The sequence below is a fragment of the Typopeltis vanoorti genome, chromosome 9 (genome assembly GCF_054136105.1).
Source record: "Typopeltis vanoorti isolate ZY-2024b chromosome 9, IOZ_Tvanoo_1.0, whole genome shotgun sequence".
NCBI lineage: Eukaryota > Metazoa > Arthropoda > Arachnida > Uropygi > Thelyphonidae > Typopeltis > Typopeltis vanoorti.
The window spans coordinates 53,892,350-53,906,098 of NC_143557.1; the positions used below are offsets into that span (position 1 = coordinate 53,892,350).

At 34.9% G+C, this 13,749-nt stretch overlaps 1 protein-coding gene across 1 annotated transcript in view; it reads right to left on the minus strand.

Moving 5' to 3' along the window:
* LOC150103052 (meiotic recombination protein DMC1 homolog) overlaps positions 1 to 13,749 on the minus strand; it is a 320,619-nt gene that overhangs the window by 227,010 nt on the left and 79,860 nt on the right. Inside the window, exon 6 of the mRNA XM_090397700.1 lies at positions 5,965 to 6,047. Coding sequence (XP_090253826.1) covers positions 5,965 to 6,047 — 83 coding nt within the window. The remainder of the gene's footprint in view (positions 1 to 5,964; positions 6,048 to 13,749) is intronic.

Genomic DNA, 13,749 nt, shown 5'->3' on the forward strand with positions numbered 1-13,749 from the left:
TTAACTTAGTGTCAGGTCTATGGAATTTCAGATATGAGGAGAGATTGAGGGAATTCAACTTACAGAGCCTTGTGAATAGAAGAAGAGGGATATGACTGAGACATATTAGTTGGTGAAGGGTTGTTATAAGATTAACGTGACGGAGGATTTTCATAGTGTAGAGAGAGGCAAGGATAGAACTAAAGGTTATCCCTGGAAGCTGTATAGGGAGTGTGTGAGCAGGGGAATGAGAAGCAGGTTCTTTGCATACAGTGATTGGTGAGTGGAATGCATCGTCTGAAAGTGTTGTTTTAGTGCAGAAAACTGTCAATGGGTTTAAGGAATGGTTCAATGATCTTTTTTGCATGAGAGAGTATAGATCTCCCATGATGAGTCTGACTCCATGGAAGTCAGATGTTAATAATAATAATAATAATAATAATAATAATAAATCATAATTCCTAACTAAAAATACAAATCTTCCTCAGTAATGAGTCTATTTGCTGTGTTGCTCTTCCATTTAATTTCAAGTTATCCACATACAGCAGAAGGGACATTTTAATTTCATTTTTAAAAATTTCATATCCAAGTTGTGTTTTCTTCAAAATAATAATAATAAAAAAAAATTAAAAAAATGTCAAAGAGTAACAATGACAAGAAATCATCATTACTCTTCAAAAATTCCATGCCTAATGCTAATATCTCAGAATTGTTTATTATTAATTTTTTTTTCATAGCAGTGGACAGAAATGAATATATGTTTTTGCTAATTCCAAATATCTCCAACAATTTTAGTAACCAAAGAATGTAGGAGAGAGAGAGAAAGAAAGTCAAATGCATTCTTGTAGTTTCTCCATTCCATGTTTAAGTTAGTTTTTTTGGTGTTTTGAATTTTTGAGGATGATTTTATCAATAAGGTGGTACTTTTTCATTCCCCTAACCTTTTTAAAATGGCCTTTTATTCCATCATCCATCCAATTTTCTCATATGTTTAAGATGGGTTGAGTCCTTTGATTAGGGATTTTAGGAAATTTAATGCAGTCCACTTGTCATTCCTCTGCTACATCTTCTAAAGGCAATTACTTGTAGTTACGTGTGTTCAGGAAGCCTAGTTTCCAGGATGAAAAAAAGCCTCCACCTTGGTATGAGACCAACTAACTCATCTTTAATTGAAAAGCCTGGTTAAGGTTCTTCACATCATAGAAATGATTCAAATCCACATTTTTCTAACTAAAGGGCTCCTTCAAAACCAACTGGGCAAAGGAGTCTTTGACCTTTTATTCAGTTGGGTAAATTTAATTATTTGGTGAGTAATGTGAGTATGTGGAATTTGCTATGATTGTAGTAGCAACTTAAGCGTAGTTGGCAGGCATGTTATTAGATGACAGTTACTTGGTTTTCACATTTGCCCTTATCTTTTATGAAAACAAACTTATGCCTAGATATCATTCAATCTTTCAATTAGACTGAATGTAACAAACAATTAAATTGTTGTGCCACTGGACTATGTAAACTGGTTAGATGCTTTAACCAAAATCCATGTAATTTTTTTTAATTGCCAGATGTACTATAGTTTTTCAATTTTCTAATCTTGTGCACTGACCATTTTCTTAGTAAAAACATTTTGCATTTTTTTAAATTTTATTATTTCTGATTCTACTTCCATTATCCATGAGGCATTTTTATTATATTGAACAGGATTAGCCCAAGTCACCATCCAAAATTCAAGTCTTTTTTCTTTTTCTAATGATTGTTTGCATCTGTATTTTCCTGTGGAAACTGAAATAACTGACATTAGCTCAGTCAAATCTGAACATTTTGTACATATTGAGTGATTCCTGCTTTATATTAATTTTAATTTTTGGTGCAGCTGCAACAATTCTTTGCTTTGGCTGTGCAATATCTTCCATAATTGTTTTGTTGGTCACATTATTGTATTTATAATCTTGCTTTTGATGTTATTATTTTTCAGCCATCTTTCTTTAAAATTCTTTCAAGTTTAGCACTAAGCTCAGCATGCAGTTCGTGAACTTTTTTTTTGTTCCAACTTGATTTTCCATGGTGCATACTACTTCATTTTCAGCTTCTGATCTTGCAAACTACAACCAACCTTCACCATAATGATAAAAGGCCTTGCTATACATGAGCTAATTTGTTTTCTTTATATTTTCAGTTATGACTGTTTCTATTACCACATTTGCATCTAACAGGAACTGTTTTAGCCTACATTTATATAGAACTTCTAAGTTGGTGGCCTCTGTTGCTCATTTGTAGAACTCACACGTTCCAATAGGACCAATTTCACAATGAATTTCTGTTAAAGTAATCTAAGGTATGATGATCAGTGAGCTGAAGTTTTAGGCTAGGTACAGCTACCTAATGATCTGTTGCAACTAGATCTGTTGACTTATTATATAACTTTGAAACTTGATTTGAGTAAATATGTTGTTATGGATGATAAAATTCTTTTGGTCCATAAGCCATTGTTCTGTTACTGCCAAAGCTGGGATTTGTTTCCAAATCATGTGCATACACTTTCTAAAATCCCATTTTTCTGGTGTTGATCTGTAAAAACACTTTATAACTTTCTTATTTTCTTCTATATTCCATTTTTTTTATTTGGTTTATTCTAGTCAACTGTCAGCTTCCTGCTCTAGTTACTCATCCCACAGTAAACTTGTTGCCTAATGCCCGGGAGTCCTTGATGACCCATGCACTCAATGATTCAGTATGTGTTTATTCTTGCTTTTCACCATCAAGATGGGGAATGGGGGTAAAATAGTGTTTTCTGGCTTCTCAGTTGAGACCTATCTGAATAATAATACAGATTAATATACCTTATGCAGTATTTATTAACATAAAAATGTTACCCATATTTCACAGACATCTTCAATATGAAATGAATAGAACAGAAGTACATGCATACTTAACAGTAAAATCAACAAGGTGACACTGTTTAAACAAGTTGTCTTTATAAACAAAGACAACTAAGTCAATTATTACTAAACTGCAATTAAAAACTACTATCACAAGCAAAGTCAAGTGTTCCTCTTTAAGTACCTCTTTACCTAGATTTGAATCATGTGTTAACAGCTGGACATCTCCCAATGATCTTTAATATCATTAATGTACAAATTAAACAATATCCCAAATGAAGAGGTCCGTAGTACATGACATATATTATATCTTGATATCAACCACTCTCTTTAGTGCAACACATAATACTGCTGCCTCGAAATAATTTTAAAACATGTTGTGAATAAAATATAGTATAGGACTGTGAATTTTTTTCACTGATTTAGGCATGTTAAACTCCTTCTTCTTGAAGAAGAAGACAAAAAAAAAAGTATTAAAATCTATCTGTGGACATTAGGTCTCAGTGATAAAGCAATAAAACACAAAGCACACACTAAGGTTTTTCTAAACATACAAAAACTTCAAGCACACAACCAGACAGTAATAAACTGAGGTTCAAAATTCTTTCACATGCAATTAATAATATGTAGTGCAGACATTCTTTGAGAATATCAAATGTAAGTACAGTTAAGAAACTTCAAATGCATTTATGCTTACCCAAGATCAGCAATCATTTGAGAAATGCACACTTATGTTAAATTTTATGCACATATGGAAAAGCAAAAGCAGGGCAAATAAATCAGTCTGGAATTATTATTATCATCCCCAGACCTCCACAGCATCAAAGACTCATTGTGGAACATCACTCCCAATCATACACGCAGCTCATCATACCATGCCTTAAATACATCTACATTCTCTACAGACACCATACTCTCAAGTAATGCATTCCAATCATTCACCACTCTCCATGCAAAAACCTTCTTCTCATTCCTTTGCTCAGATCCTCCTTATACAGCTTCCAAGGATGGCCTCTTATTCTCCTGCATCTCTCACCATTCTATGAAAAACCTCTTCAATGTTAATCTGAAAAGAACCTCTTACCAACTTATACGTCTCTATTATATCACTCCTTCTCCTCTTATCCACCAGATGCTGTAAATTGTATCTTCTCAACCTTTCTTCATATTCAACGTTTTAATCAAAGCTATATACAATAGAACCACAATCTCCTTACTTCTATAAGTCGGTGTCCTCCACATTATCAAAAGAATTCATTGTGCTGTTCTCACAATTTTAGAAACATGTCCTCTAAATTTTAGATCATTATTTGCAATCACACCCATATCTCTTAATTCTTTCACTTCCTCCAATATATCCCCACCAAATATATACTCTACATCCCATCTTTGTTTTCCAAATTTTAAAATTTTACACTTTGCAACACTGAACTGGCATCCCACTTCTATGCCCATTAACTCAGCCTACTCAAGTCCTCTTAAAGCCAATACATCTGTTCACTTTTCATAGTTCTTCCCAACTTTGCATCATCTGCAAACAACTGAATATCCCAATGCAAACCTTCCCCAATATCATTAACATAAACATTCAAAAGCACAGCACCTAAGACAGACTCTTGATGATCACCACAAGTGACTTTCCTCTTCTGAGATATTGTTCCCCATACACAACTTGTAGATACCAATCAGAGAGCCCATCTCCAGTGCACTAATCTAATATCGAACCCCATCCATTCTAGTTTAACTATCAACTTATCACATGGCAATTTATTGAAAACCATTTAAAAATGTAAGTATACTACTGTGTACATTTCCCTTGTCCAGTGTCATCCTATTAATAAGCAAGCAGATCACTAAAACATGACCATCCTTCAGCAAATTCATGCTATCCATCAAAGAAAATACCAGTGTTGTCAACCCAATTCTGGATCCTATTTCTCACTAACCTGTAAGACACTTTAACCCTTTAAATTGCAAAATAATAATATCAGCATGGCAATGATCATAACTGAATGAAAAAACTTATGGTTGGTCTAAACCAGTACACAAAATGAAATGGGAAACCATAAACATATTTCTAGCAGAAGCTTATACAAAAAATATTAAAAATGAACACAGGTAATATGAATGTTTGAAAAATACTTAAAAGGTACTAAGGCCTAAATTACATGTATGGAAATCACTAATCAGAAGTCCGCACGGTTAGCCTAGTGGCTATGTGCTTAGCAACCATATGCCTGGGGAAGATGTGTGTCCTCGGTTCGATTCCCGTCGACGACGTGAGGAGCTGAAGGTTCTTCCTCGGCCATAGCCAAGTTGGCCAGTCTTGGGCATGGTCAGCAGGGTTTTTCTCCCAGTTTATCTAGGGTTTTTCATCCCACAAACCGGCCCCATGAACACACACGGATACAGTCAGGAATACTTAAGACAATCCCTCCAGCCATAGGTCTGCATTGCCAGCTATGCCAGTCCCAAGCATGGATAAAAATAGGGGGGATTGAGGTGGTGCCATACCTCCCCGTAAAAGGGGCTCACGGCCGTTGAATCACCATACGAAATGAATGAATGAATGGACAAATCAGAAGTTGCAGCATTATATGACTAAATGAGGATACATGCTTTGATTTTAAAACTATCACTCCACATAATGTGAACATAGCATGCATTATTTCAAATGTTACTAATAATGGAAAATAAGGAAAATAACCAAACTTGTATACATTAACTAAAGAAACATTTAATCAGTGTATGTGAATTTGCACCTTATATTTATATGTCATGTATCTAGGTTTTCTTGTGAAAAGAAATTATTGCTATAATGCACTGATTCTAACTAAACTGATCTAATAGTTTTAATTAGCAACATTTTACCGAAGTGATGGAAATGTACTTTCATGTTTTTCACCAAAGTAACAGAATGAAAGGTTTATGAAAGACATCAAACAAAAGAAAGGGAAAGTGATGGTAATATCATTCAGGAACACAAATGAGAATGAAAGGAATTCAGATCCGAATTGTGGACTAAAAATACAGTAAAACTACTCAACTCTAATCTAAGTTCAAAAACAGTAAAACAGTAGAAAAGTACATATACAAAGAAAATGCCTACTCAAGTTCTTGACTGCCAGTACTAATTCTGTATACCTGCTTTCGTCGTTCACTAACTTGTAGAGCAGTTAAAAATCCAGTATCCTATAAAACCAAATCATTAGGCATATAAATAAAATTATTTTAGAATTCAATCATGTACATATGATTTTATTGTGTTAAATAAATTTATTATAAATAAGATACATTTATTATGTCAAATCTGTTGATTCTGTTACAAATTACAGTAACACATTATATATAATTATATAAATAATGACATTTATAACATTATTTAAAATTGTAATCAAAATTAGATGCACTAAGTAAGAAAAAAGATAATAGGTTTAAATAAGAAATAGGCACATAAATTAATTTAAATAATATTGTGAATATTATTATATAAAAAAGTATGCATTTATCCTTAATCAAGATAAGATTAAGCAGCAAGAATAAACAGTGAACTCAGAATATACCTAGTCATCAGAAGCACTTCAGAAAAGATAAGTGTTTTTGTATAGTAATTGTCCTACAAAAGAGAAGACTCATAGAGGGTGATTCATTATTATTATTTATACACTAGCCATTATTCACACAATACTCATTATCTGTGTTCTTAAAACTAATTCACTGATGAAGCACTCACAACTACTTCTGGCAAGCCATTCCATCCACTCACCACTCTCCAACCAAAGAATCTTGCCTGAACACCCTTGATACCCCCCCCCCACTCTTACACAATTTCAATGAATGACATTCTCTCCATTCCTGCCATGTATTGAAAAAAGTCTTCAGTGTTAATCCTATAAAATCCCTTTAATAATTTATATGCTTCTATCATGTCTCTCCTTTTCCACCTACTAGCTAGGTTTTAAAGCTGACAGACCTTCAATCTATTCTATAGACCTCTTACAATCTGCCACTCATCTCTGGATCCTCTTCACCATTTCTTCAACCTCACAGAATCTAAGTGTCCAGATCTTCCAGCAATATTAAAGAGCTTATAAAGGTGAATAATAACTTCTCTATCCCTGCTTGTTACTGTGTTCTTCAATAATCTAATCTGCTGTTTTGGCTACCTTAACAACATGCCCTCTAAACTTCAGTTCCTTGTTCACAATCACTACCAAGTCCCTGGCCTCATCAGTTTCCTGCATTTCAGATTCATCAATACAGTGCACAGCTTGTGATATCTTTTTACCAAAGTGTGTTCGCCTTCCCCTGATCCACATTCAACTGAAAGCCATTTATTTTAATGAGTAATTTATTAGTAAATGAAGTTGATGTAGATCAACCTCATTTACTATTGCTCTTCCAGTTTTGAATCATCAGTAAACAACTGAATATTTCCTGTCAAATAATTTCCTATATCTTAGATGTAAAAATTAAAAAACAGAAGACCAAGTACTGAGCTCTGTAGTATACCACTAGTCACCTGTCGTCTCCTGGACTCAACTCCTCCATAAACTACTCTTCAATACCTCTTCATCAGCCACCATTTAATTCAAATCACAGGATTCATATCCATCCACATTTGCTTCAATTTATGCAACAGAGTTCTAGGTATAATCCTGTCAAATACCTTTGCAAAGTTTAGCTATATCAATGAGTAATGATTTCTCTTATACAACTCCATTGTCACTTTATTATTAAAGAAAACAAATTACTAAGACAAGACCAACCCTTCAAAAAACCATGTTGTCTCTTATAGAGTATCATATTCCTATCCACCTAGTCTTGAATTCTATCTTTCAGCAATTTCTCCAATACCTTAACCATCATTCCTCCAATGCTGATTGGCCTATAATTTGTTACTTCTGTACTGGAGTCTCCTTTATGCAGTGGGACTATTATACCCTCTTTCCATACTACCGGCACCTTCCCGTACCAATGTTTAAATTAAACAGTTTGGTCAGAGGAGCTGATAATTCCCTTGCACATTCTCATAATACCCAGGGTGACATGAAATGATATGCCATCTAAACCCATGGCTGTGTCTGCAATATTTTAAGTACCTCCATTTCAATTTAACTTCTGGCATTGCAACATCACCACCTAGATGTTATGCCTGTGCAAAATGCTCACTCATTAATTCAACTATTCTATTTGCTTCTGTCACCTCCCCACCATGAGTATTTTTTGAACTCATCCTTCCACAGTCATTCCTCCTTTTACTTTCCACATAGTAAAAGAACTCTTTAGGATTTCTCTTATCCTCATCAAATAGCTTTCTCTTATAATTCGCCCTGGCTTCCTTTCCATAACACAGGTCACCATTCTTGTTTGTGCCTTGTATATACTGCTCATAGGCATGCTGATCACCTTTTCTTTATATTCTCTCCACAACTTTTTCTATGTTTTCAATTCTTGCTTAATGATGCTATTCATCCATCTGACTCTTACCTAATGTATCCTCCTGATACTTCTATTTTCAAACACCCCTTGACCACCTCCCATGCACCATCACCACCACTATCTCTCCCCTCTAAATTCTTATGCCATGGAATTACTGACAGCGACTCCTCAGATTGTCATGATTATCTGCTTTGCAATTCACATATATCGCTTCTTAACAGAAAATTCTGCACATCTGGCAATTCCGAAGCTAAGACTACACTACACAATCACTTCCAACAAGAGGAGGTGGTGTAACTAGATTGGTTACAGCTAAGTTCTCTGATGCTGTGATCAGATCTAGCAGTCTCGAACCTTGTGTCCCCCCCCCTCCATTACATGTTGCCTTCAGCATCTATATAAATTTCATTTCCTTCCCTTGCTGTGACCATTCCTCCTCCTCTTCCTCCCGGTCTATGTTCTCATACTTTAAATCTCCCATAATAATTACTCAACTTGCACTCGGCATGCTAAGTTGGCCTCAAGAGGGCAGAAGGTGATACACAGTTTGGCACCCAAAAATAAGTTCTTTTTTGAAAGTATTGAGCTATAATTAATTCATTATTGTTGCAGTATTATATTTATGAATCTTTGTTTAATTAACTATAAAAGCAGTGTACATCAGCTAAAAAAAATCAGCTAACGCCTTTTTATTCCCGTATATGGGGAGTAGGTGAGGCCATTTAGCCCTATCTAACTTTTGGAGACTGAGTGGGCAGTTCAATCTCCACTGGTACCAATCAGAGAATGATGGCCCAAGGCTATCACTAATTAAGCGGTACACAGTGAAGAGAGACAGCTCAGATGCGGCGCTGTCGTGACGTTCTATTTTCATGTTATGTTCTAAATCCGCCATCTTGGTTCAAGTCACTCTTATCAATATAATAACTAATTGCAAATTGATCACCGATCCAAAAGTAGAGAAATTTATAATTATACTGCGCCACTCTATTTTTAGATTAGTCTATATAAAATAGTAGGATCAATTCTTAATTAAGTTAGTAGTCTTCTCATTAGGCCGAATTATTTATTATTCCACTTGGGGCACCAGCAAGATTCGAATATTTATGAACAGTGCAATAAAAGGGAATTCAGGCAAACACAATATTTAGATTAACAAAATAAAACATTTAATATATGATATATATAACAAATACAAGAATTCTGCTTTAAAATGAAACAATACAATCAACTTAATACATGTTGCTGCTAAGTCACTCATGCCAATTCAATGTTCTAAACTTTCACATACAATTCACAGCTTCAAAATCACAAGCTTTCTTAACTCAAGTTAATAAAACAAAACTTCTTATTTAATCAGTCTCCACATATCTATCAGCTATACTTAATGTTTAAATTCACAGGAAGTACTATTCAAGGTAGACAATATTCCAAGCAATCTTATTTCGGACTTTGAACTTCGAAGATATGTTAATGTTAGAATAAACAAACAAGTATGACTACTCTTACCAGATACAATCTTCAATACATCTATTAATTGTGAGCACACTTATGAATTAACTTATTTACGTTAGCGGAACACATTAATAAAAATTCTTCAATGATTTTAACTGAACTACTGTTAATTGCGCTTCACTACTCAAAAAAAAAACACATCAATAAGGCACTGATATCTTTCCTTGTTTACTTTTCTGAAACTAGTTAATTTCAATATAATTCTTCTCAGGGCAACATAGAATTAAGACGCAATCCTAGACTAACTGGAACTAATCAGAATTTTTCATTGAATGTCCGGTTCTTTATTTATCCGGATACGGCATTAATTTTCCTTTACAACACAGCTGACTTCACTTGCAGCTAAGTATATGATTCACTATGTTTTGGCTCACTTCTAAACACTATTCTCATGAATTTCTGCCCTAGAGAACTTATAATTTTCTTCCACTTCCTTTGCTTGTATCCTACCTTCCTTCCCGCTCCGCAAAAACTTCCTCTCTCTTCTAATTCAAAATCTTTTCTCTGTATATAATATCTTTCCTCTCCTTTCAGTCCAAAGGTCACGCTCTATTCGACTCGTGCTTGTTTATTTCATGCGTCTCCATGACAACAAATAAGCGCAAACATTTCGCTAATGTAATACAATGCTCTACTACTACATGAGTGATTACATAACGTTAAATTTTCACAAATAAGAATAAACAGAATATTTGAGCTACTTAATCAGCCTTTTCATTACGTATAGAATTAATTATAATAATACTTTTCGTTACATCATATATATATTTTAGTTATTATAAATTCTGCACATATTATTGCTTAACAAATTAATAGTAGGTTAAGTTTAGAATAAATATTTAAATAGTAATCCTAAATTAAGGAATAATAAATAATTTTTATACAAATCATGATTAATACATAATAATCAATGTTAAATGTGAATGAAAAAAAATAAATTACACAACATAGTTTCATTCACAATTTAATACCGCCATCTCGTGGTCCCTAACTCTAACACAATATATTTAATGTCTGAAATAATGTGGGTTCTACGGTAGATTTTCTTGAGTTTTATGGGACGAAAAACCTGAGTTTCTGGGAGGAAAAACCCGCTTGCCCGTGCCAGAGATCGACTAACTTGGGAACCGGTCAAAAAAAGGCTTAGAAAAATTTCCTCTAGTCGCCGACTAGACTCGAAACCAAGTCTTTCTTCATGCGGCCAAGCGCCGTGGTATGCAAACGCCACATCCACTGAGCTACACAGGCTCTGTGTACATAATTTTGTGAATTTTAAAAGTTTTATTTTTGTTTCATTGTATGCTGTATTGTGAGTCATGCCACCAATGCGAAAAAGAACACTGGGCAATTTTAGCATGCATATTTTGTTCACTGCGGGATACACGCAACATACACACTAAAGTCACTAGAAAGAGATTTATGAAAGGTGAATGAAACTGTAGAATGTAGAATGTGTTTGTCATAAGTGTTTTGCAAGTGAATGTCAGAAGTGGGAAGAGAATAAGAAGAAAAATAGTGGTGAGTTGAAATACGTAATGTATGATAATGCAACTGGTGAAGTTGGTGTTACAAGTGGCACGACAACTGGAAAATGAAAACAATTCAAAAGAATGAAAACAAACAAAAGAAATAGTAATGGAGAAGTAGTGCACTTACATGGAGTTTTTCACGGAACAAAATGTAAGACTGAATGGTTGGAGAAACGCCTGGCAGATGCCATGACACAGAAGTGAAAGAAGATGGAGATGCAAAGGGACAGGAAGCAAGTGTGTAAGAGCAAAAATTGAGAATAACAATTGGATTTTGTATGGTGACTCATTGACATGAGGAGTGCTTGAGAATAGTTTAACAAAATCCTGTTTTCCTAGTGCCAGGACTAAGGATGTTGGTGATATTGTAGGGATGCAGAGTGCGAAGGTGAAAGATATGTTTATTTTAGATGATACAAATGATTCAACAGGTGAATCATTGGTATGCAAGAAGATATGAAAGAGTTACTAATGCCTGTGAAAAAGAAAAGCGAGAAAGTAAAAGTTGTGAATCTTGCCACAGTATGACAGAGACAACGATGAGCCATGTGAATGAATCAGTGTGCAGATTGTGCAGAAGGAATAGTGTGGAATCTGTGGATGTGTGAAGCAGCAAGTTTGATGGAAAGAATTTTTTATATAAGGTGCATGGCTTGCATTTGAATGGATTTGGGGTCAGTAGTCTTGATCCATACAGTACCACCCTGTGGTACTGTGTGGATGTGAAAGTTGGATCCTGAGAAAGAGTGAAAGAAGGAAGATAGATGCATTTGAATTATGGGTTTGGAGACGCTTCTAAGAATACCATGGACTGCAAAGCAAACCAATAACTCAGTGATAGACAGAATAAAGCCAGATTGCTCCTTCAAAGCTATGATCATCAAGCAAAAATTGTCATACTTCGGACATATTATGCACGCAAATGACAGTCTGAAGAAGATGATGATGATGCTTGCTAAAGTTCATGGAAGCAGGAGAAGAGGTAGACCAAGAATTAGATGGGTGGATGGAGTTAAAGAAGCAACTGGAATGCGCTTGGAAATTCTGAAAGATATGGCCAGGGACAGATCTAAATGGAGAATGTATGTTCATAGAATCGCCAAGAGTCAAAAATGACTCAATGGAACATAACAACAACAACAACAAATCTTGAGAAAGTGTTCAGTGAGAATTCAGAAATGCAAAGTCAGGGAAACTAGAAAGTTTAGAGGAAGGGGATGCAGGGGAGGGCAGATCCATGCAACATGGAGGTTAGTAAGTGGGAAAGTAATCAATGATGCTAAATGTAGCATCCCCAGTTCTTATTTTTAGTGGGCTAAGCAACTTAAGGCGTAAGGGATTCTATTAAAGGACAAGATTCTACTAAAATGCAATCAATAATATTGATTTGCATTTTAGTAGAATATTGTTTATTTCTGACAGCTTAGTGTAATTGTGTGAACATTGGGCGCTTTGGGGGGTTTGTTATTGACTTTTTTCTAACTGAATTTTGCATTGAATGAAACAAAATGGTGGGTATGAATGAGATTTGCATTCAGCATGAAAATCAAATGTTATTAATAATAGACTTTTTGACAATATTTCGATGTCATGAGGTTCAAAAGGAATGCATGACAAATTTGAAAGAGGAGTTTGTAGACAAAGAGAGAAATACTACAAATGAGAAAGTGTAGATTTGTAGGAAGTTGGACATTTTGTTCGACTACGAGTTATCAGTAAATGTAAAACTCACTGAAGGAATGTAATTTAGTGTAAAGTGGATGTAAATGATCATATAACAGAACAAAAGCAAGTGAGATAGAGTGAGTGAAAGAACATAGGAATGAAGAAAAGAAAGTTAGTGAAATGGAAGCACAAGAATGTAAGAATGAGAAAGGAAATGGAAGGAATGGTAGAATGAGAGGGAATGAGACCACAGGAGCAACAGAGAGAGAGAGAGAGAGAGAGAGAGTGAAATTGCTGGAATGCAAGATTTGAAGAACAAGTTTTTCAGAATGAAAATGAAATGAGAAATATGTGAAGCAACATCAGATGTTTGGTGGAAAGAAATGAAAGAGTGCAAAATAATAGAATGAAGAAAAATAGAGAAAAAGGTGTGATGAATGACTTGAGAATAGCAATGTACACTGAGTTAGCTTTGCATTAGGAACACCCACCTAACAGCGCATTGGTCGACCACTCTGTGCAATCACAGTACACAGACACCTAGGAACAAATTCCACAAGGTGTTGAACCATGTGTAACTCGATCCATGTCCGCTGCAGCAACTCCATCAGTTCATGCTCATTCTGTGGAGTAGGATCAGCAGTTCTCCCACCCTGTTCTAGCATATCCCACACACGTTTAATTGGGTTACCATCAGGGGAGTTTGGGGACAAAAGCAATGTGGTGAATTCAGTGTTGTGTGT